The sequence below is a fragment of the Eumetopias jubatus genome, unplaced genomic scaffold, assembly GCF_037043125.1.
Source record: "Eumetopias jubatus isolate StellerSeaLion01/CBP00866 unplaced genomic scaffold, mEumJub1_p1.0 scaffold_6, whole genome shotgun sequence".
NCBI lineage: Eukaryota > Metazoa > Chordata > Mammalia > Carnivora > Otariidae > Eumetopias > Eumetopias jubatus.
The window spans coordinates 38483038-38506662 of NW_028274812.1; the positions used below are offsets into that span (position 1 = coordinate 38483038).

The 23625-nt window shown below is 41.2% G+C and overlaps 1 protein-coding gene across 2 annotated transcripts in view; it reads right to left on the reverse strand.

The window, feature by feature from the left end:
- The window catches only part of TPD52L1 (TPD52 like 1), a 97062-nt gene that overhangs the window by 22862 nt on the left and 50575 nt on the right, over nt 1-23625 (reverse strand). The window contains exons 1-3 of one of the 2 annotated variants that reach the window (XM_028117024.2): nt 6195-6229; nt 1801-1813; nt 582-730 (exon numbers count right to left, since the gene is read on the reverse strand). In XM_028117024.2, the coding sequence (XP_027972825.1) occupies nt 582-730; nt 1801-1813; nt 6195-6229 (197 nt within the window). Of the gene's footprint in view, nt 1-581; nt 731-1800; nt 1814-6194; nt 6230-11053; nt 11170-23625 lie in introns of those variants that run through there. The other variant, XM_028117023.2, reaches the window with a different exon arrangement.

The following is a 23625-nucleotide window of genomic DNA, read 5'->3' on the forward strand; positions in this document are numbered from 1 at the left end:
TCAGGAACCAGGGATAGAGAGCAATACACACACACACACACACACACACATATTTTTCTATTATCTCACATGGCCTTATCCCAGCTCTAAATATTCTCTAGAGTAGAAGGGATGAAAAGCACATCCCCAAAGTATAAGCACTTCTTTTTAAATTAATGGGCAACAAGTCTGTACTAAACCTGCCAACCACTGAAAACCCATAGTGAATCCCAAGTATTCTGAGGAAAAAGCATCAGTCCATTTAGAATTGTATGAGAAAACATAAAGAAAAAAAAATCTATTTAACAAATGCTTAAAAATATAGAATACAGAGAAAAAATACAAACCCATAAAAGTCGTCTGGTCAACAGTTTAATTTCATGAAGCTACTTTTTAGAGTCTGCATCATGCAATGTATTTAATGATTAGTCACATTTATTTTATTTCTAGAGAAAATATTTTTCCTAGCCACAAGTACCAAATCAGCCTCAAAGGATAAATAAATAAATAAATAAATAAATAAATAAATAAATGGATAAATACAAACCCAGAAGAGGTGAGAGACAGCGGTGATTTTTTAAACGTTCCGTTGGGATACTTACGCAGTCGTGGTCTGCACGTCGTACCAGCTTCTGCTGAAATTCTGTTTTAATTCATTCATCAGGTTCATGCCAAGTTTCTGTTTTATCTCAACCAGATGCCTTTCTTTCGCTGATAAGACTTGCCGTAACGTTGTGATTTCGTCTTCTAGCTACAGACGGGAGGGAAAGCGGTGTGGAAAGATGTGAGGGCAGCTGAAACACACACCTGCAAAGCACTCGGTGCTCCAAAGCAACTCTCTGCACACTGTCCTATTACCAGGCCCTCGCTTAACTATAGCAAACGCAGCCCACCGACATGACGGTCTGGTATTTTAAAACAGAAACAGATTATTTTAGTTTTTTGTTTTTTTTTTAAAGATTATGTATTTATTTATTTGACACAGAGAGAGACAGATAGAGAGAGAGAGCACAAGAAGGGGGAGCAGCAGAGGGAGAGAGAGAAACAGGCTCTCCGCTGAGCGGCGAACCCGACACGGGGCTCAATCCCAGGACCTCGAGATCATGACCTGAGCCGAAGGCAGACGCTTAACCGACTGAGCCACCCAGGTGCCCTCAGATTATTTTAGTTTTAATGATTATAAAAGTAATCACTGCTCCTTATAAAAAATTCACTCAAACAGCAAAATATAAACAAGAATGATTACCTATAACCCACCAGGAAATAGCTACCACTCAATTTTTTGGCTTCTAATCTTCCAAAGGTTTAAAAAAACAAAAACAAAAACAAAAACTCAGGGCTTGAACTCACAACCCTGAGATCGAGACCTGAGCCGGGATCAAGAGTCGGATGCTTAACTAACTGAGTCACCCAGGTGCTCCCCCCAAATGTTTTTTTTTTTAATACTGTTCATAGATATAATTTTTGAACAAAAAAATTGGCTTTGTACTGTATGCCTTTCTCCTACAGGCAACTTCAAGTGTCACTGGTCGGTGCTGTGTATTTATTTTTTGCCCATCACACATCGCTGCATTGCTGCAGGCACAGGCTGAGCAGACACTGGTTTTTGCCAAGCTAATGCATCAGGAAGGGAGGAACAAGGGAGGAGAGCATGTATGCAAGAACATGATTTGTGCTGCCTTTTCTTTTTCACTGTGTATTGACAAGTAATTGATGTACAATAAACTGCCCACATTTAAAGTGTATCGTCTGTAAGTTTTGACATGTGTGTTACTCTTGTGAAGTCATCACTGCAATCAAAACAGCGAACACATCCATCACCTCCACAAGTTTTCTAGGTCCTCTTTGTAAGCCCTCCCCTCTCTCTTCTCTCCCCTCCTCCAGGTAGCTGCTGATCTTTCTTTCACTCCACAGCTCATTTTTGTGTGGCTTTGTTCACTCAGTCTAATTATTTGAGATCTTTGAGATTTATCCATGTTGCTGCATTATCAGGGGTTCTTCCCTTTTCATTGAAGACTAGTATTTCATTGTATGGACGGTGTGTTACCTATTCACCTGGTGAAGGACATTTGGGTTTGGCCAATGCAAATAAAGCTGCTATGAACACTCATGTACAAGGTTATATATGGACATATTTCCTCTTTCCCAGGTGTTAGCAGAAAAGCAAATCTCATAAAATTGCTCTTGCTCACTATGTAAAACAGTATGGAGATCCCTCAAAAAAACAGAACGACCACCATACCACCCAGCAGTTTTCCTTCTGGGTAATCATTCAAAGAAAATGAAAACATCAACTCAAAAAGATACATACACCCCCATGTTCATTGCAGCATTATTTACAATAGCCAAGATATAGAAACTGGCTAAGTGTCCACTGATGGATGAATGGAGAAAGAAAATGTCAAACACACACACACACACACACACACACACACACACACACACACACACACACAGGAATATTATTCAGCCATAAAAAAGAAGGAAATGTTGCCATTTGTGACATGGACGGAACTTGAGGGTATTATGCTAAGTGAAATGTTATCAGACAGAGAAAGACAAATACCATATGATCTCATTTATATGTGGAATCGAGAAAAACCAAAGCAAATGAAAACAAGCTCATAGATACAGAGAAAAGATTGGTGATTGCCAGAGGGGAGGGGTGCGGGGGGGAGGGGTGGATGAAATGGGTGAAGAAGGTCAAAAGGTACAAACTTAGTTATAAAATAAGTCACATGCCAAAAATTGCTCTTGCAAATGTAATTTCTAACAAAGCAGTTCTGTAAAAAGCCCAGATTTTAGAGAGTGTTGCTATAACCTATGAAAATCAATTTGAAACTCCATGAAGTCTTTGATTTCAATTACTGTATTTTATTCTGTTGTCATATTTTATAATGTATTGCCCTGGTAAGATTGCTTAAATTTACATCGTTATTTTCTGAACAGTACAAATGACTGTGACTTCCTTTGTGAAGCCAGAAGAGAACTGTTAGTACTCCCGTAGCATCCCACATGCATAGGGGTCATAAAAAGCCTGACATTTTTACTAGATTTCTTATTTTTACAAATGTGGCAGCTGTGTCTCATTTACATTCAGAGTATTGCTCTACTTCTGACCACAAACCACATTTACACTAACACCATCAGTCATCATGCAAATGTGTTCCTTGGATTACCAGAGATACAGCTGCTAGAAAAGCCTCTCAAGAAAGACAAGTACCTTTGCCTTTTTACTAGTGCAAGGAAGATTTTACCCCAATGGTGGACAGATCGGAATAGTGTTGTGAAGCTTCATGGACATAAATAATCACTTAAGCAAAATAGGCATAATTCCAAGTCGGAAGCATCTTAAAGACCACGGTAGAAAAGAACAATCTCTTGGAGTTTTTAATATCAGCAAATGTCCTAGTAATCTATCATTATCCATTTCTTATGTTTATGGGACAGTTTTCTAATGCTCACAGAAATCTTTCTAAAATGAATTACACATTCCATAAACATGTTATAGTCAGCATTGTCTTTTCTTGATGAGCAGGCCTTCAGTATGCAGACATACACTCATTGCTGCAAAAGGAGTCTACTTGGGGACCGCTAAAGGCAGTCATGCTTTTAGTCTCCTCATTAAATGAGAACACACAGTTACTGTAAAATTAAACCCTCTATTCTTTTGCTATCACGTCACATTCCACTCTTTCACCTTTGTCAATGTGTCTTCCTGTGTTTAATCTGTGGCCTACTAATTCTCAAGGTTGTATCTCTAGCTCTCTTTCTGTAGCAGCCTTTTATTCTGTAAAAAGACCTTTTCTGCTTTCTTTTGCATACATAATATGTTTTGAGTGACTGAAATTATTGGGAGTCTTGGGGTTTTTTTATGCATTGGCTATAAATGTGGTTTTCACTGTGTAATAAAAATAATGGGACAATTTTTACCTGGCAGAAAGAACTTATAGATGTAGAGAAGAGGAAAGAGGTTTAAACATCTTGATATTCTCAACCTCATATCTGTGGGACCCTAGAAATTTACTTAAAATTGGGGGGGCAGTAGGAGATTCATTAGTTATTTGAGGGAGGTAAGGGATTCATAGTTTTCTAATGAAATCCTTGATCCCCCAAAAGTGAAGAGAAACACTGAAGTGCAATTTACCAAACACCAACCTAAAGAAAGAACAATGAAGTCCCATGCCTTAACATTTTAAACATGGAAGCACACATTAAAAAGCATTTGTAAGGAATAGACTTTTAATGATGGAAACGTGAACTTGGTTACTCAGTTGGGTCTATTCTCAGGTTTTTTAATGAAATTCTCATCATTTCAATGAAATGCTGAGACACATTTCTTGAAGCTTTCGGTATATTTATCAGTGATCTAAATATATGCCAAAAAAATCTACAAGCAAATCCAGAAATTGAAAAAACACATAATCTTAAATTATATTAGCTTGCAAGAATGAAAATGAGAACCACATCTCTTTACACAGAACAGAGAGTTCTGCCCCACAGCAAAGCCTTTAATCACAAGTATTTTATTTTTTGTAAATTTTTTTATTGTTATGTTAATCACCATACATTACATCATTAGTTTTTGATGTAGTGTTCCATGATTCATTGTTTGTGCATAACACCCAGTGCTCCAGGCAGAATGTGCCCTCTTTAATACCCATCACCAGGCTAACCCATCCCCCCACCCTCCTCCCCTCTAGAACCCTCAGTTTGTTTTTCAGAGTCCATCGTCTCTCGTGGTTTGTCTCCCCCTCCGACTTACTCCCCTTCATTCTTCCCCTCCTGCTATCTTCTTCTTTTTCTTTTTTCTTAACATATGTTGCATTATTTGTTTCAGAAGTACAGACCTGTGATTCAACAGTCTTGCACAATTCACAGCGCTCACCATGCTCATGGTGAGCGCTGTGCCCCTCATTTGACTAAAGAGATTTTTTGGTCTAGTTACACCAGTGGTTTTCAATTTCAGTTTACATAAAAGTCACTCATTGGGCATATTTAAAATGCAGATTCCAGATGTATGCCCCTTTTAATGCCCTGAGATTCTGATATCTTCAATTTGGTAGGGCCAGGCTACATACATTATTTAACAAGTGCTCCCAGTTACTCTGATGCAGGTGGTATGGAAACCGGATATCATAAGTACCTCTGTAAGCCACATCAAATTCTTTTTGGGATGAGGTAGAGTGCAGAAGTCTTTAATTGAAATATTTAATATACTCTTTCCCCTTTAATTTTAAATTAATCATTTCTTTATTATAAACTAATAGTCTGGTTCTTTGGTTTCTTGACTCCCTAGAAGATCTCCTTGTATGACCAATATTTATGCCTAAGATTAGATATTTAAACTTGATTATTTAAATATGAATTAACATGCACATAACAAGTGTCGGAGGATGTAGCAAAATTGGAACCCATGTACATGGCCAGGTAGGAATGGAAAATGGCTCAGCCTCTTTTTTGTAAAAGAGTCTGGTAGTGTCTTAAAAAGTTAAACCTAAAATTACCATATGACCCAACAATTCCACTCCCAGGTATATTCCCCAAAGAATATAAACAAATACATGTATACACATGCTCATAATAGCACCATTCACAATAGCCAGATGTGAAAACAGCTGAAATACCCATCAAAGAATGAACAGATCAACAATTGCAGTATACACAAAAATGGAGTATTCAGCCATAAAAAGGAAGGGAGTATTGAGACATGTTACAAAGTGGATGAACCTCAAAAACATTAGGCTAAGTGAAAGAAGCCAGACATGAAAGGTCATCTATTATATGAAATATACAGAATAGTAAATCCAAAGATACAGAATGCAGAAGGGGAAATGGGAAGCAACTGCATAACGATTATGGGGTTTCTTCTTGGTGTGCTAAAAATAGTTTGGAACTAGAGGTGGTAGTTACACAACATTGTAAGTATACTAAATGCTGCTGAACTGTTCACTTTAAAACAGTTAATTTTATATTAAAATAGTTAATTTTATACCTCACTAAAAAATGCAAAAAATTATAAATTAATCTGAACTAGCTAATGAATTATCTTCAAAATGAAATTTATGTTAGAAGATTGAAAATTTACTCTCCAATTTTATCTGCTAGGTTACATAAAATATCTAACTTATATCCAGACAAAGAAATACTTTCATAAACTATTAAATCATCAGTATAATGCTTAGGCGTAAGAGCATTTGGTCTCTTGCATCCACTGCTTCAAGGCCAGCCTCCTCTCCTGGCTAATCATGCCTTTGGCGAAGACTCCTAAGAACTAAGATTAAAATCCAGATACTACTTGAGAGAGTGCAATGGTTATTTTTATGTGTCAATTTGACTGGGCCATAGAATGCCCAGCCATTTGGTCAAACATCGTGTTGCGTGTACCCAGGAGTGTGTTCCTGCATAAGATTAACAATTGGATTGGTAGACTGAGTAGAGCAGATTGTCTTCCCAAAGTGGGTGGGCCTCGTCAAATCAGTTGAAGGTCTAAATAGAACAAAAAGGCAAAACCTTCCTTCAGTTAATAGGAACTCCTCTAGGGGCGCCTGGGTGGCCCGGTCGTTTAGTGTCTGCCTTTGGCTCAGGTCATGATCCCAGCATCCTGGGATCAAGCCCCACATTGGGTTCCCTGCTCCACAGGAAGCCTGCTTTCTCCCTCTCCCACTCCACTTGCTTGTGTTCCTTCTCTCACTGTGTCTCTCTCTCTGTCAAATAAATAAATAAAATCTTTAAAAAAAAAATAGGGACTCTTCTTGCCTGGCTGCATTTGAGTTGGGACACTGTTCTTCTTCCTTCAGATTTAAACTGTAATATCAGCTGTTCTTAGGCCTCGCGCCTGCTGGCCTTCAGACTGGAGCTACACCATCAGCTCCTCTGGGTCTCCAGCTTGCTGACTGTAGATCCTGTGACTGTCAGCCTCCATAATCACATCAGCCAATTCCTTGTAAAATCTCTATTGGTTCTGTTTCTCTGAAGGACTCTGATACAGAAGGATATTACAATAAGACATTACTAATTACGAACACTTCAGTTGTTCACTACTGAGTCCAGAAAGAATGAAGAAGGCCTTGAAGGAAGCAACTAAGAGAGAGAGGCCCAGAGCCCAAGGCACTTCTTTGTAAGTCTACGAGACAGGTGGCTTGAGGGTACTGTGTTCTTCCTGGGGAATCACACACCAAAGGAAGGGAGAAGAGCCCAAAGGGAGATGAAGGAAGCCTGAAAATTGGCTTTGCCTACTTGATCATGTTGCCTGGTGTTTTTCCTACTCCTATTAATGACTATTTTTCTTGAGTCATTTTATCTAGAGGACACTGGCTGTATTTGATGGTTATATCATCATAAATTTACAGTACTAATCCCAACATTTCATCCTTTTCAAAAGCCCATGCACGTTATGGAATACAAAGAGTAACATGAGGCTTAGTGAAGTAAAAGTAGAATAGGATGGGAGCAGCACAGAAAGAGTGAGCAAGTTTATTCAAAGACAGAGAGAGAGAGGGGCACCTGGGTGGCTCAGTCTGTTAAGCGTCTGCCTTTGGCTCAGGTCATGATCTCAGGGTTTTGGGATGGAGCCCTGCGTTGGGCTCCCTGCTTGGCAGGGAGTCTGCCTCTCCCTCTTTCCCTCCTCCTGCTTGTGTTCTCTCTCTCTCAAATAAGTAAAATCTTAAAATAAAAAGGGAGAGAGAGAAAAAAAAAACAAAGATGTGTAAAGACCTCAAAAAAGATGTTAGGAGCTAGTGAGAACAAATAGCTGAAATAAAATAGTATGTCTTTATATATTGGTAAGGTTTGCAAGAAAGCATATTCAACTTCTGGTATTCAAAAATGAAAATATTTTGGGGCACGAGGTTGGCTCAGAAGGTAGAACATGTGTCTCTTGATCCTAAGGTCATGGGGTTCGAGCCCCAAGTTGGGTGTAGAGGTTACTAAAAAAATAAACTTAAAAAAAGTAAATATTTCTTTAAGCTATAAAATAATTCAAGTTCATTATAAATCTAATTGTATACCTTCTATACACAGACTACTGCAGCAGATCAGAGGTGATACTGGCCTCACAATGAAGAAACTTTTAAAAACACACATACCACATGATCACAATAATAAACTAAAGACTAAATTGTGTTAATAACAGATTCCTCTTTTAAAATGTAAACTTCATCTAAGATGTAGCCTTTTGGACGATACTGGCTTATTTTAGGTCTCCTGACATAAGGGCGGATCTTCTGTTGCCAGCACTCAGTAGCACACAACGATATGTTGGCTGTGTGGATGAGTGCAGTTATGAGTTTGCCCAAAGTATAAGGGCATCCTCTTGGGCATATAAGCAACAAAATAGTGCAGGATAAAGCAGGAGGGAGGGATCCAACATAGTCACGAGACAGTGGGAGAATCTGAGGACAGGAAGGAGAGGAGCACATTGAGGAGGAGACTGGATCGTTGGCACATTCCTAGACCCCCTGTAAGCAAGGGAGTCAGAGATAAGAAGTCCTCGTACACAAAGCTCTTGCTTTTGGTCATGGCCACCAGTGATCGCCTGACTCAAAGGCAATCTCCTGGGCTGCCCTGTGAGGTGTCCTGTTATCCAAGTGGCAAATGAATCGAGTTGGATCTTCTGTCAGGCACAGAGAGGGGCTGCTTGCGACCAGGTGCCCAGGAAGAATGTCTGTGGAGAGCTGAGGAAGCTGGGCTATCTAAAAACCGTCTCTGGTCTTTGGAGGGCCACTTGTGGGACTGAAGAGATTGCTCCCTGTGTGTCCTTGCTGTAATGAAACACTAGCATCTGAGCTAATCTGAATGCATATGTGATCTGAAAGAACCTGGTTTGGGGTCGGTATGTGAGTGTGCATGCACACTTGTGTGAGCAAGTGTGTGTATGTGCGCACACACACACAGCAGCAGCAGCAGCAGCATGCATTTGCAGAAGGGCAGGGAAAGCAGACTTAAGAAAAGGATGAGCATTATGCAGAGGTGGCCTGAGGTGGAGGGAGAAGAAATGGAAATGTGAAGAGAAAAAACAGCAAAGATACATTTCCTTTGCTTTTCACTGGGCCTTGGGCACACAGCAGCGCCCATGTTCCTCTGGGAGTCACGATGCCACTCTCGCAACATGCAGGACTTCTTCATTTCTGAAGAATCCAGAAATAAGAGAGAGGAAGCACTCTAAGGGATGAGAACATGAATCCTGGTAACTTGAACATAGTAACGGGGTCTGGTGTTACTTTCAGAAGTCAGGCTCAAGAGTCTTAGTAATGAGATGTGCTGGAAGCTTAGTAATGTGGCCAAGTGAGACAGGAATTTCTGGAAACAGCACTGGTTTTTCGTATTACGGGAGCATCCACTTAGAACCAAGGCTCGCTTTTTCTTGATTAGAAAAGTAATGCACGCTCACTGTTGACCGTTTAGAAAATAAAGAACGCACACAAAAACACACTGATATATGTGTGTGTGTGTATACCCGAGCAGTCCTAGAACCCAGAAAACTCAAGGCATTTTTTGAAGGTTGGTCGGCTACAGAGGTTTTGTCTAAACTTAAACTTGGACTATAACAGTGAAGGAATTAAATTTTAGCTTAGAATCAGTTAGCTGACATCAGTCTGCGGAATATAACTTTTGGACACCACAAGTGACATGAACAAGCTGGTCATGAACCAGAATTCCGGACCGTAAGAAAACATGGAGCTAGGACATTTTCCTCCATAGCTGACTTCGGTCGGTGCGTGCCGGCATGTGCAGCCAACTGGAAGTCGACTGGGTGGTTCTAGATCAGTGGCCACAGACAGACCCGGCTCAAGAACCAGGCTATTTGATCTGAGGAACTGTGCTTACTGAAATAATTTCTGTTGTACCAGAAGAACAAGCTGCTTTTTCATTTTACAATGAAGTTATTTTTGGGTGTGCTTTGTGAAAGCACCTAAAAAGTCTTTAATATTATTATAAGCTCTTAAACAAACACCGCCAGAGGATTAGAGCTTGAAGAGCCTGGAGCGGACCAAGCACGGTGAGGGTGAGGTGGAGCTCAAAGCTGTGTCCTCAGCCTGCAACTGAGCCCAGAGCCCTGCTTCTGGCTGGACCAGGAGGAGCTTCCGACCCTCGGAACCAGGGACACAGAATGGGGAGGGATATGGGCCTCATCCCTCTGGCCCTACTGCTTCTTCTCTTTGAAAAGCTCCCTTTCTCCACTGCTTTCCTCCCACAATGTAACCGCTCATTAGGAAAGTGTTTAAGGGTTAGTGGGTGCTGTAAGCAACTGGCTGTAACAAAAGTTGTACTCCTGATGAGCCAGGCATCCTGCCCACCTCTAAGTCCAGAGGCCCATGGAAACTACACAAGAATTAAGGAAACCTGAATTCACCATAGCTTTCCTTTCTGCCCCCAGAGCTTTATTCTTCGGCAAACGAGTACACAACTTAAGAAGTCTAGGTGCTTCTATGACTGACTTTTTAATTACAGAAATAAATCACTACAAAGTATTTGTTGAGCTAAGTTGCTGACCTAAAGCAAGAACTGCTCTTAAAAAGGAGCTTTTGCACCTGTACTTACAGCAAGGTCTTGGAAGAATTCATCAGGTCTGTAAGTGATTACGATTCCCATAATGAAATTAAAAAGAATAAGAGGTGCATATTTACAGCTAATTGTCATTGTTGCTTAAGCAACATAGCTATTCCTTTTTCTACTACAACCAGTGGATAATAGACAACTAGAATTACAAAAACATCCTAGAAAAAAATGAATTACCTTACAATAATCATTTATTAAATTTTATTAAATGAAAGACAACAGGGGCGCCCGGGTGGCCCAGTCGGTTAAGCATCCGACTCCTGATTTCAGCTCAAGTCATGATCTCAGGGTCATGACATCGAGCCCCACGTGGAGCTCCATGCTGGGTTGTGGAGCCTGCTTAAGATTCTCTCTCCCCCCACCCTGCCCTGCTCCCCACCCCTGCTGGCGCTCTCTCAATAAATAAATAAATACATGAAAAACAACATAATTATAACATGGGACTTAGACAAAACTAACACTAACTCCTAAGATCCTGAGACAGACAGAACAACAGTAAGATGACCAAACATACCTGAACTAATTCTGCTTTTAATTCTTCTCTTTCCTCCTCAGACAGCATGCTAGAGAAGTCGGCCCTGGCTACTGTGTCATCATCTCGTCCTTGCAATGCTTCAGTCTCCAACAAACCTTTGGGCAAGAGGGACAAAACATAATGCAATTAAAAGAAATGAATTTAGCCAACTTGTGTCTCCACAGTCTGGAGATAAACTAGATACACTGACAGACCCTCCTGCTAAAAAACAATTTAAAAATTCCTGGGGCGCCTGGGGGCTCAGTCAGTTGGGCACCTGACTTCAGCTTGGGTCATGATCTCGGGGCCCTGGGATCAAGCCCCATGTCGGGCTCCCTGCTCAGTGGGGAGCCTGCTTCTCCCTCTCCCTCTGCCCCCCACACCCAGCTCGTGTGTGTGCTCTCTCTCTCAAATAAATGAATGGGATCTTTAAAAAATAAATAAATGAAATAAAAAACAACCAAAAATTCCAGAAAAAAAAATCTTTCTAAATGTGTAATGAGCTACCAAGAAAGTAAAGAATACTAAGAAGCCAAAGGAACTACATCAAAGTGGGAAGCCAGAGGTATAAACAAAAGAAGTTTTCCTTAGTTCCACATTTGCCACCCAGACGAATTCCAGCTTCGGTGTTCACTGTCCCCTGGGGGGGCAGGGGGCAGAGGACAAAGCCTAGGGCCACCCAAGGAGGAGAGGGGATCTGCATCCCCACAGGACTGCACCCTGAGAGGAAGGTGACCTGGAAATTAGTACCATCGCTGCCCACAGGCATCTGGGAGCCTTGACACTCAGCACTGGATGGACGGCAAAATGAGCCCGCTGAGACTCCTCACCCTGAGCGGGACTGTGTGAACCAGCAACTTGAATGCACACTACGTGGGTGGCCCAAAAGAAGCTGGAGATAAGACAGCACTGTGACTTTTTTCCACTTTGGACGTGGAAATCGTGTGGATTCGAAACCTAGAGCAGCAGCAGCAGCTGTGGGGAGACATCAAAGACAAACTGATGCCGGTGGAGGGAAACAGGGAAGCGCTTGGCTTCTTGAGGACATCACTGTGCCGCACAATGACCCCGGAACAGCACCACTTCTAACTTGTTCTGTGAGAAAAATGCCTTTTGGTCGAAAAAACTGATGTTCCCTAGTAGAGCCCCTGGCATCTGGATACCTCAAACATGTATGTTCTCTGAAGGATTGAGCAAACAGGCCCCCACATATATGGAAGCTTCACTTAGGACATGAGCTATGATGGAGCTGGCATTTATAAATCTGTGGGGAAAGGAAGATCTTTTAGTAAGCTGTCCCTGGACAAATAGTTATCCATGTAGAAAAAATAAAATTGGACACCTTCACATGATTCACAAAGATCAAATTATAAGCACTTTAGAAGACAGTAGGGTTTATGAACCTCTAGGTAGGAAGGGACTTCTTAACAAGACACAAAAAAAGGCAAATCATAAAAGAAAGGGTGAATAAAATGACAAATGTCTCTTCATCACACACACTATATGGAAATTAAAAAACAAGCCACTAAATGGAAGAAGGTCTTTCCCATCTGTATAACTAGCAAAAGATGAGTTCCCAGCATAAACAGAATTCTTACAAACCAGGCTAAAAAATGGAAATAACCCAACAGAAACATGGCCCCGAAGACCCAAAACAGATTTGCTATAGGAAGAAATCACAAAGGGTTACCCAAGAAAATATGCTCAACCTCACTGATGTTTAGGGAAATACAAATTAAATCATTTCACATCCACTGGATTAGTAAAAAGTTCAGAGTCTGACATCAAATGTTGATGACTACATGGAGCACGGAAACTCTCATACTCTGCTGGCAAGAATATAAAGACAGACAAATAACTTGGGAAATAACTTAACATGATCTAGGAAGTTCACACACCCTACCATCCAGCAATTCTACACCTATGTATATACCTGAGACACTCATATATGAGCACCAGAGGTTATCAATAAGAACTTTCATGGTAGCAAAAACTGTGGATCATGCAAAAGTCCATAAACAGAGAAGGCACATAGTATACTGTGATGCATTTACACCAGCACGACTGACAGCAGTGAAGTGAGTAAGCTACACCCTACATGGATAAAACTCAGAAACAAAACACTGAGTGAAAAACATAAGTTGCAAAAGAATAATAAAATATAATCTCAGCCATATGAAGACCAAAAACATGCAAAACTAAATAAAATATTGTTTAGAAATAAAATTATAAAGAAAAGCAAGACGACGATAAAAATATTTCACGGCCAGGGTTTTCTCTGAGGTGGAGTGGGTGTAGATGGGGACAGGGAACTTAACAAAGGATCTCTATAGGGCTAATGGTAATGCTCCGTTTCCGGGACACTGGATTTTCAGGTATGAGTATTTTCTACACTTTAAACTTTGTAAATATTCTTTTGTATATATATTATTATTTGAGAAAACAATTAAAAATAGAGTTTATCTAAAGTCAAAATGAAAGGTAAATAATTATCCTACAATATCAGGACATTTTAGGTAAAGAGAATAAAAATATGAACCAATCTGCAAAGTTCTTCTCAAGCTGACCCCACTCTTGAGTCCCTTGTACCCACATCCTTTTGTCTGAATTAACAGTGTACCGTCAGCCCCTTGTGTCACTGCTGATACACCAACACACATGAATGACAGCAGCCTCTTGCTGGTCCAAGTTCATCAGATTCTTGCCCCATCTATCTACTCCAGAGGCCAGTTTCAATGCTAAATAATTTTCTTTTTCGGGGTGCCTGGGTGGCTCAGTCATTAAGAGTCTGCCTTCGTAAAGCTCAGGTCATGATGCCAGGGTCCTGGGATTGAGCCCCACATCGGGCTCCCCGCTCAGTAGGAAGCCTGCTTCTATCTTTCTCACTCCCCCTGCTTGTGTTCCTGCTCTCGCTGTCTCCCTCTGTGTCAGATAAATAAATAAAATCTTAAATAAATAAATAATCTTCTTTTTCATGAGCAACACCTGTTCATTGTAGAAGATAGAAAAATAAAATTATCCCTTATTAATTAAAATGACTGTTAATCACACTACCCAGAAATAATTATCATTTTGGTCCATCCTTTCTGATTATTTCTTCTATGCATATGTATACATTTTCTTGCATATATTTATATGCACTTACTGTTGTGAACTTGATTTATTCAACGGGATTCATGAAGATCCTTTATGTCTAAAAACCCAGCCACATTTACATATTTTTGATGTTTATGCAGTATTTTGTCTCATGTATGATTGATAACTTACCCTGTTTACTGGGAAGCTACAGTGAACATCTAGTAAAATCATTAGGCAAAATCTTGATGATTTCCTATACACTGGATTCCAGAGTCAAGGGCGTGAACATTTTGAAAACTACTAATTATCCCTCAGAAAGACTGTGTCAGTTCTATGCAGACATCAGCAACCTATGAGACTATCTGTAGACTCAGTACAATAATGTTAAGCAGGTCATTGAAAGGGGGTAAACACTGTCATTTATTTCTGCTAGTAGATATGTATGCTTACATGTGGCCCATGTACTTTCAGTCAAAGTCCTAGAACAACTGTCTACATCAAGAAGTAGCAGCAGGGGGGCGCCTCCACGGGCACCCTTGGTTAAGCGACAGACTCTTGGTTTCAGTTCAGGTCGTGATCTGCCCAGAACTGGTGAGTTGAGGCCCGCCCCAGGCTCCGCAATCAGCAGGAGAGTCAGCTTGAGGGTCTCTCCCTCTGCCCCTCCCCCACTCGTATGCCCACGCTCTCTCTCAAATAAATCAATCTTGTGGGGGGGGGGGCAGCTAGCTTCAATTCCAAGCACAGATTTAAGAGATGGACACAGAAGGTAAGCTGACCCCTGCCCTAGGGGTTAGGGTTCCAGAAGAGCCATGGTAGGAACCTCTAAGGTCCTCTGGCTCCCTAACTCAGTTGGGTCCAGGAATCGAACAAGTAGTGCTTAAACTTAGTTCGTAGGCAAACTCTCAATCTTCCCCTCTCTTGGCAGTGTGAGAGGACATGTACCATGGAACAGTTCCGGCTGCTTAGACTTTTCAAGACAACAGACGTCTTTAGTATCTTCTTATATTCTAGGAGAAAACAATAATTTGAAATCCATTTTAGTTGATAATAGGTTGAGTTGGGAAACTTCTAGTGAATTTAGGAAAAGGCACAGCCCCATATCCAGGAGCTAACTTCTTCTTTTCAGGGGAAAGAACACTGACCTCATGAAGTGAGACATGCAGCTGACCTTGGGCTCCCATCTGCCACTGTGCCCCTCCAAGGCCACATCCCCCAATCTTCCAAAGCCTCACTCCCAGAAAGCAGCCATTCAGGAAATCTGCCTGGAGGCCGGGTTGCTAGTTAGTTCAGGTCTAATTAGACCAGTTTCCTTCTTCATTCTTATTTTTGAAATGAAATGCCAGTTCCCCATCTTCTTTTTCTACTTAGGCCTCTATTTCCCTGCCGCAGCCTCCTCCAATGGGTGTTCTCGGAATCACACGGTTCAGCACAGGGTGCCATGTAGACGCAAACAAAATGAAAACAAGGCCTGCTGTTCCCAGCATAATATGCTCAGTTCACTGGGTTAGGGAAGCAGTCATCAAATCATGAGGTCAGAGGAAAATTCCAGAATCAAGGAATAGATGAAAAGAGGAGTTGAATAAAGATGGGATTCACAGTGAGTCAGAATGGGGAGGAAAAATAAAAGCAAATGGTAAGAGACGCCAAGGGACAGACGAAAATGTGAGAGGACAGCACAATGAGTATAAAATGACCTAGTTACTATGGAAGCAGGTATTAGAGGAGATTAAATACATAGTTTTAATAAAAGCAATTATTAGAGGGCCAAATCACTCAAGAGACATAGTTTTTAGCAGACACCAGTACATTATGAATGTATGCAACTTCATGAATTTGATTCTCTTTCCAGATGTGCAAACTATGCCCCCTTGACTAGCATATGCCTCCTTTGTCTTGGAGTCAGGAAATCTTGGATCCTACCTATCTGTGGGTTTGCCACTAACGACAGAGTACACTTGATCTCAATGATCTCATCTGTAAAACTGATTACCTTATAAAATCGTTGTTAAAATTAAATTATGTTAAATCAGGTAAGACATGTAAAAATGTTATAAAATTTTTTAATTTCCATACAAACCACAGCAGCATATTGGTGAAATTGGGAGTAATCGTTTTAAAAAATATTAATGTGTTGGGGCCCGTGGGTGGCGCAGTCAGTTCAGCGTCCAACTCTTGATTGTAGCTCAGGTCATGATCTCGGGGTCGTGAGATTGAGCCCACGTGCTCAGCCCATGCTGAGCATGGAGCCTGCTTGGGATTCTGTCTCTCTCTCTGCCCCGCCTCCCCTCACACCCGCTCAAAAAAAAGACATAGTGTGAATACATTTTGGGATCCTGCCATAGGAGTATTTTGCACCTAAAGACAGCCATTTTACTTTCATTTATATGCAATAAAATATATAGACATTTTAATAAGGGTAAACAAATATCCATAGGTCTGACTGTAATGCAGGAATTGTGCTTCTCTATTGGCCAGGCACATCTTTGGGAAGCAGGTAGGTCCTAAGGTAGTTGTCAAATGCTACCAAATGCCTACAATTGGCCATGATGACTCAGTCAGGGCTGAATGGCACAACATGCCAAAGCAGATCCAGCAGAGAAGTGGTCCCAGCCTTGTTGAGGGGGATCCTCACTTATGAACCTGAGTTCAGGGTTTTGACTCATTTGTAAACTGATGGCTTCTAAGTTAGGCTAGTCTGACTCCAGGGCCTATGTCCTTTCCTGTCCTACAACCTATGAAGAAAAGTAGACAAATACTGGCAAGTACAAATCAAGAAATGAGCTTTAGATTAAAATGCCTCTTTCAACCTTGCAAGAAATTGCCCATTGGCATCAATACACTTTTTTTTTTAAAAGATTTATTTATTCATTTGAAGATAAAGAGAGAGAGCATGCAGGGGGAGGGGCAGAGGGAGAAGGAGAGACAGTCCCATGAAGACTCCACAAGGAGAACGGAGCCTAACACGGGGTTCAAGCTCACGACCCTGAGATTCCTGAGATTAGGAATCTGAGATCATGACCTGAGCCAAAACCAAGAGTCAGATGCTTAACCAACTGTGCCACCCAGGTGCCCCAGTATCAATATATTTTCAAAGCGTCTTGTTGAGCTCTCCAATGGATTAGGTCATGGCTTCATGCACATGATTAGAACAGTACAGACAGCTAGGAGTTAAAATGATTACAAACCATGATTTCAGATGAATGACCAGATCCTGCGTTGTTGGCAAATATATAAAAGTTGCAGGATTTCTTTTAAATGGCAAAATAATCTTGCATGGATGTGTGTGTACACCCACACTAAGGAATTAACGAATAAATATGACTGTGGAACCAAGCAAAGGAAGAAAAGTGTGTATTTTCAAAAAGAATATAAAATTATTCCAGGACTTAATAAAAAGAAAGAATGCAATAAAATAAATGAAAATTCACCCTGGTTTAAATAATAAATCTAAGACTGTAATGTTTATTACTTACTTATATTTTCATCATGATGTTTGGTGAAAATAACTCCATTCTTTTCACATAAAACTTCAAACTATCTCCATTTATTCTCTCCAGGAAAAACTATTGAGCTACTCTCACTGTTGGTTATCTTAAAGTGCACAAAAACTAACACATGTTGGTTCAAGGCGGGTGGAAATTAAAGATATAAATAAAACAAGTTTATTTATTAGAATCCTTTCTGCACATTTACTAAACCTACCACCAAAAGCTAAATATGGTTTCTTATGCACCTCCATCATCGAACTGCTTTCCATTCATTTACTAGCAACTTGTATCTAGCCTATTATTGAATCTCATATCTAGTGTTTAAACGTGTTTTTTCCTGTTGCCCTGCAGTTTTGGCAGTGGCCTCAAATGCTAAGAAGAATAATGGGAGCTTTACAACCTTACATCATAAAACCAAGGCTTGAACCTTAGTGCATGACATGTCAATAGATTTTATAATTGGTTCTGCACCAGGGGTGAGATCACCTTCCTCTAGCCCTTGAGTCAGGGTGAAGAATGGAAAGGGAGGGTCTGGCATGTAAGAAATTTGCATACACGGAAAAGCAAAGATTAAAAACAATACTCTCTTCTCCCAGAGATCATCACTATAAAACCTTCATGTACATCTTTCCAGATCTCTTCCTATATCTGCAGCACATTTTCCCCCACGTTAACATCTCTGAAAGTGGGATACCTCTTACAATCAATGGCGTCTTACCGTTAATTTTCTCATAGTGATATAAAACAATAGGTATCCTAAAATCTTTGACATCTTAGATTTTAAGAATCTGATATATAGATATATACATATAAAATTGAATATATCTTATATATATGTATATTTAGATATATCCATATATTTAAAAATGAGATCAGGGCACCTGGTTGGCTTAGTTGGAAGAGCATGCAGCTCTTGATCTCGGGGTCATGAGTTTAAGCCCCATGTATGTTGGGTGTAGAGATTACTTAAAAAAATTTTTTTTAAATGAAATCACACTATTTTGCAACTTGATTTTTGTTATTTTATTTTATTTTTAAGTAATCCCTACACCCCATGTAGGGGCTCAAACCCACAACCCCCGGATCAAGAGTCACATGGTCCACCCACCGAGCCAGCCAGGTGCCCTAGACAACTTTCTCTTCTCATCTTTTTTAAATCTCATCTGAAACCAGACCATATCAAAGGTCCCCAACTGATCCTATAATGTTTCCAGAGCTGGTTTTCCCAAACCCATATCTAATCCACAGCTGCATACTCACCTGCTTGTTATGCTCCTTAAGCTTCTTTTCCTCTAGCTGACTAATTAATGGCTTGTGGAAGAGCCCAGGCTTTGCCTTGGCAAATTCATCCCAATAGCTCGATTAATGATTCATCAAGTGATTGCAAGAATATAGTCTATTGGGAAGAGACCCCTTTGGGGAAAACTAATCTTAGGAAGAATCCCAGCTCCACCCTTTTCAACTCTGTGACTATGATAGCTTGAAACTTGGTCTTTTCATATGTAAAACTGGTGATAATGTCTACCCACAGAAGGAGGTTGTCAGGAGTTACAGTTTTGCAAAATACTAGCACTGTGCCTGGTAAATAATAATCTGTTAGCACCCAATCTGGTCACACATGAGTACATTCTTCCTAGATCAGAATTATTTAGAAAATTCAAATGCTGTGAGAGAGGGAAAAAAAAATAGCAGCTACTACTCTGTCCTCAAGATGTGAAAAAAATTTCACTGCAGAGACTAGTCACTCACGTATGTACCTTAAGTAACACCAGTAAGCTAGCACGCAATTATACGCAAAGTGAATGCTCTAGAGAAACCTGAACCCACATGCCACGCTCTGCTTATCCTCCTGCCCACTCCCTAGAAGGAGCCCTATGTTCGCACAGCGCTACCCTTTCTGGCCATTGCTTCACGGAGCAGGATGAAGGCCTGACTCAGAGGCAGCCTCTGGATTCCTCTCTTAAGATTTTAAACTATGAGACAATGGATGGGTTGGTGGAACAAGGTTATATCAGGTACTAGCAGAATTAGTAGAGTGTGGGCCTAAGTCTTCCTCACAGCTGCCTGTATTTGTTTATTCATCATCCATTCAACAAATACTTACTGAACACCTAACCAAGTGCCGTGCAGGTCTTCACTTTCACAGAACTTACAAACCTGCTTGTCCGGAGGCCGGTTGTTTGACTTCTGAATTTCCATGAGCTTTCCTCCTCATCATTAAAAAAAACCTCATTTTCATTTGAGCTAGCCTGAATGTCTCTTTCTCTTTTTCCTACACATAAACTCTTGAATTAAAGAGAGACAATAATATTATCAAATTCAGGGAAAAGAGATCATTATGAACTCTACCAAGTTTTAGCTCCGTGATGTCAATTATTAGTGGTCGATGACCTCAAAAAAAAATTTAATTAAAAGTTTGGTAAATCATTTTGCCCCCTCCTTCCTCTAAATCTGAAGTCTTTCTGTCATTTGTACAGTCTCTAAAATCTTCTCTAGATAAATGGTCTAGGAGGCTAAACTCTGCTAACCCAGAGCCCAGCCCCCTTCACTCTCAGAAGGCAAGGGAGGGGGGCTGAAGTCACCCGGCCACACCCAACCCAGCACTTACTGACCCAGCAGCACTGTTCCAGGCAGTAGGATTCTCTGAGGCAGATGCAACTGTAACTAGCAATTGTTGGACTAGGGTCTCTGTTTGGATTCTGAAGGCAGATCTGGTCCACAAAGTTTGGCTTTTCCACAGTTTATCTGGAAACATCCTCATGCATGCCCAGAGAAAAGCACAGGGGTCTGGGCTAAACCAGAAGAGTTGGAGACACTTCTGGGACTGTCGTGAATATACTGCAGAGGCCAAACAGGAATTTCCTGGAGCTGAGGATCCAAGGCTGGATTCCTAGAGTTTCCTGAGTAGTCTACGCCACAACTGCAGGCTTGTCTTTAGGAGTGTGTTCTCTATACCCGCCCTGAGAAGTGAGAGATGAGTGTTCTCTACTCCAGTGTTTGGGGCCAGGCTCGCTGTGCCTGGCTCTTCACAGCTAATGCCTCCTGACAGCACTGGCCGAGTCAGAACCATGGTTCCATGCTGTTCTGTGGCCATGGGTGGCGGTGGGCTTGCCAGAGGATGAGCCTAAAGCAAAGTATCTAAAACAAGTTGGGCTGTTTTCCAAGAAGTCTGACCCAGGTAAAGTCCAGTGTGTCAAAGTTCAAGGTTGTATCTGGGAAATAAGAAAAACTGGGTCGGAGCCGAGGCACAGGGTAGAAAGGAGATTCTGAGAGCCCGGAGGCAGTTCCCAGCAGTGTTCCGCAGCAGCTCTGTGCAGGCTCCTCCTGGCTTTGGGCTGCAGCCGAGGACTGCCTGCTCCTCCCCGTCACGTAAAGGCTCTCTGCCTTGCATGCTGCCATCTTTGGTCAGACTGAAGGGCCTGAAGTGGGGGTTTAAAGTGGACTCCAGAGACCACGAGGGCTCTGGCCCCACTCTCTCCCTTGGCAATGCTGTCAGCACTGGTCTCGTCACCACGCTGCACCACTCTCAGGCACTCGCTACCGTTCCATTGTGTTGAGTCCACTCCACTCCCTGTCTTCTCTCCCGTACCAGAATGTAAGCTAGTGAATGACAGAAAGCCAGTCTTGTCCACCTTGCCAGCCCTGCATTCCTAGCATGATGGTATAAGGGCGGACCGCCGCTAAGAGCAAAGCGTACCAGCTATACCTAGAGCCACTGATGAGAGAAGGTCTCTCAAAGAGCAACTTAGGATCAATCACCCGAATGTCACACTCATATGTGCAAAAGTGACTACAGAAGCTCAAATGCCAATTCCTCTTGGGAACCATCAGTTCTTACAGGGACCATTTCTTCCATCTCTCCTTTGGATTCTCTGAGAGCAGTTTCTCTCCTCTTCCCCACGCCCCAACCCCTTTTCCTCCCTCACAGATAACCATCTTAGATGAACCATACCTGTCCTTGTCCCAGCTCAATCCTAACGAACTATATACAGAATTGCTATCATGCTGTTGCTTGTTGCTTGGCCTTGAGAGAAGCTAGTGAAGAACACCAGACTCTCAGCTGCAACCAGGCAGCATACTCATCTTCTCTTCTCAAACTTTTTTGGGTTCCCTCTCACAGAATCACGTCAAAATATATCCTGAGACTACACAAAGGATGTGCCCTGACACTGAGTCCGTATTAGAAAGGGACTAAATGTGTCACGGGGAGAACCTTCTCTCAGCAGCTTGGTCAATTACTCTCTTAAGGGAAGAAGTAGAATAAATGCTTTCTTTTTTAACCACCTGGTATGTGGCAAGCGTGTTACATACCGTATCCTGTCTCATCCTCTCCAGAAACATACTAGGCAGGTGGCATCGAGATAAAAGGTCTCAGATTTTATCCAACTCATAATCTATCAAGTTAGCCTGCTAGTTTCCTAGATGCCGTAAGAAGACCCAAGGCTCCTGATCAGAAGCTTAGAGCACAACAAGCAGCACGAACATCGTGTCCAGGTTTGTGCCACTTGCCACTAAGTCCCAAGGGGGGGTGACATGGAAGGGCCTGAATGGAAAATACTCACACAGTGGGTTTGCATCACAGCTAAAGAACCTTGGGAATTTCTCAGGGAATCCTAATCTTTTGTAACAGGCAGTTAGCAAACCTGCCTCTCCTTTGCCATGGAGGGAGACATTATCTTTCTTCTGCTGGACAGTATGCAAACCTGACTTTTGCTCTGGAGAGAGACACTATCTCTATCTTCCAAGGCTGTTCACTATAAATATCCTTGAAAAGACTGTCCAGAAAAAAAAGCCATCAGCATCTCTGCTTGCAAGACAGGCAGAAATGCAAGATATATGGAGAATTGTCTTCTACAGGTGGTATTTTATCACTTTTTCAAGTTAAGAACTATTGCTCAGAAAGTTAAATAATTAACCCAATCTCGCATGGTTGATGAGTGAGGGACTTAAGATTTAAATGTGAATCTATCAGGTTACAGAGTTCACGCTTTTTCAACTTGACCACAATACCTCATGCACAAGTCAGACAGGAACTAAAATGTCTCTCTATCCCATCCCAGGAAAACCTCCATAAAACCTGCCCAGCAATACTGAGGTTTACTGAAGGTTTACCTTGGCTTTCGCCAAGGACTGTAGCTTTAAAATATGCAGTCTTCCCACTACTGAGTCCAGGGTGGCTTTTCATCTTCCAAACTCTCTCATACAGGAGTTGCTCAACTAATACTTGTTGAATCAATCCCCTGGAATAGAAAGTCAAACTATCAAGTCCTCTTGATGCTCTTTCCATATCTTTTCATTGTCTGTCATATTTGTCTATCCTTTTAAACTTTCATTGCTATGACAGTGACTTGGGCTTTTATCCCTATACACTTAGACTACTGCAGTCTTAGCTAAATGTTATCACCTTGCTTGCAACCTTTAAACACAACCCAACCAACACAACACTCAAATTAATATTTTGAACACATTACTTTCATCTTGTCAAAACTCAGTTCAAAAAATATTCAATGGATAAAATTGCTTCCAGCTTACATTTGAAAATTCTTATGTGAGCCTCCAAAACCTCCCACGGCTGGCTGAAAGTGATGATTCCAACTAGCCTGGCTATGATTTTCCCATGAAGACCTTGAAACCAGCCAGGCTGTCATATGCAGTGTCCCTCGGTTATGCTCTATTCAGTCCTATGCTTTTGTGCCATTCTTTCACCCTCAGAATTACCTCTCTCCCCTTCATCCTCAGATTCCCTTCTAAGAATCCTACCAAGTTGCCAACAACACTAGGAGAACAAGTAACATGCTGTGTGCTTTAAATTGATCTAAAATGTTGACTTTTTTGCATTCTATATATATATCATTATATACATTACTATATATAAATTACTACTAAATATTGTATAGAGTATGAGCTATATTACAACTTGCATTATAAGTTGCTTTAAGACACATAATACTATATACTACCATAATTATAGTTAAACAATTTTGCGAAGATAATCTTTCAGACTCT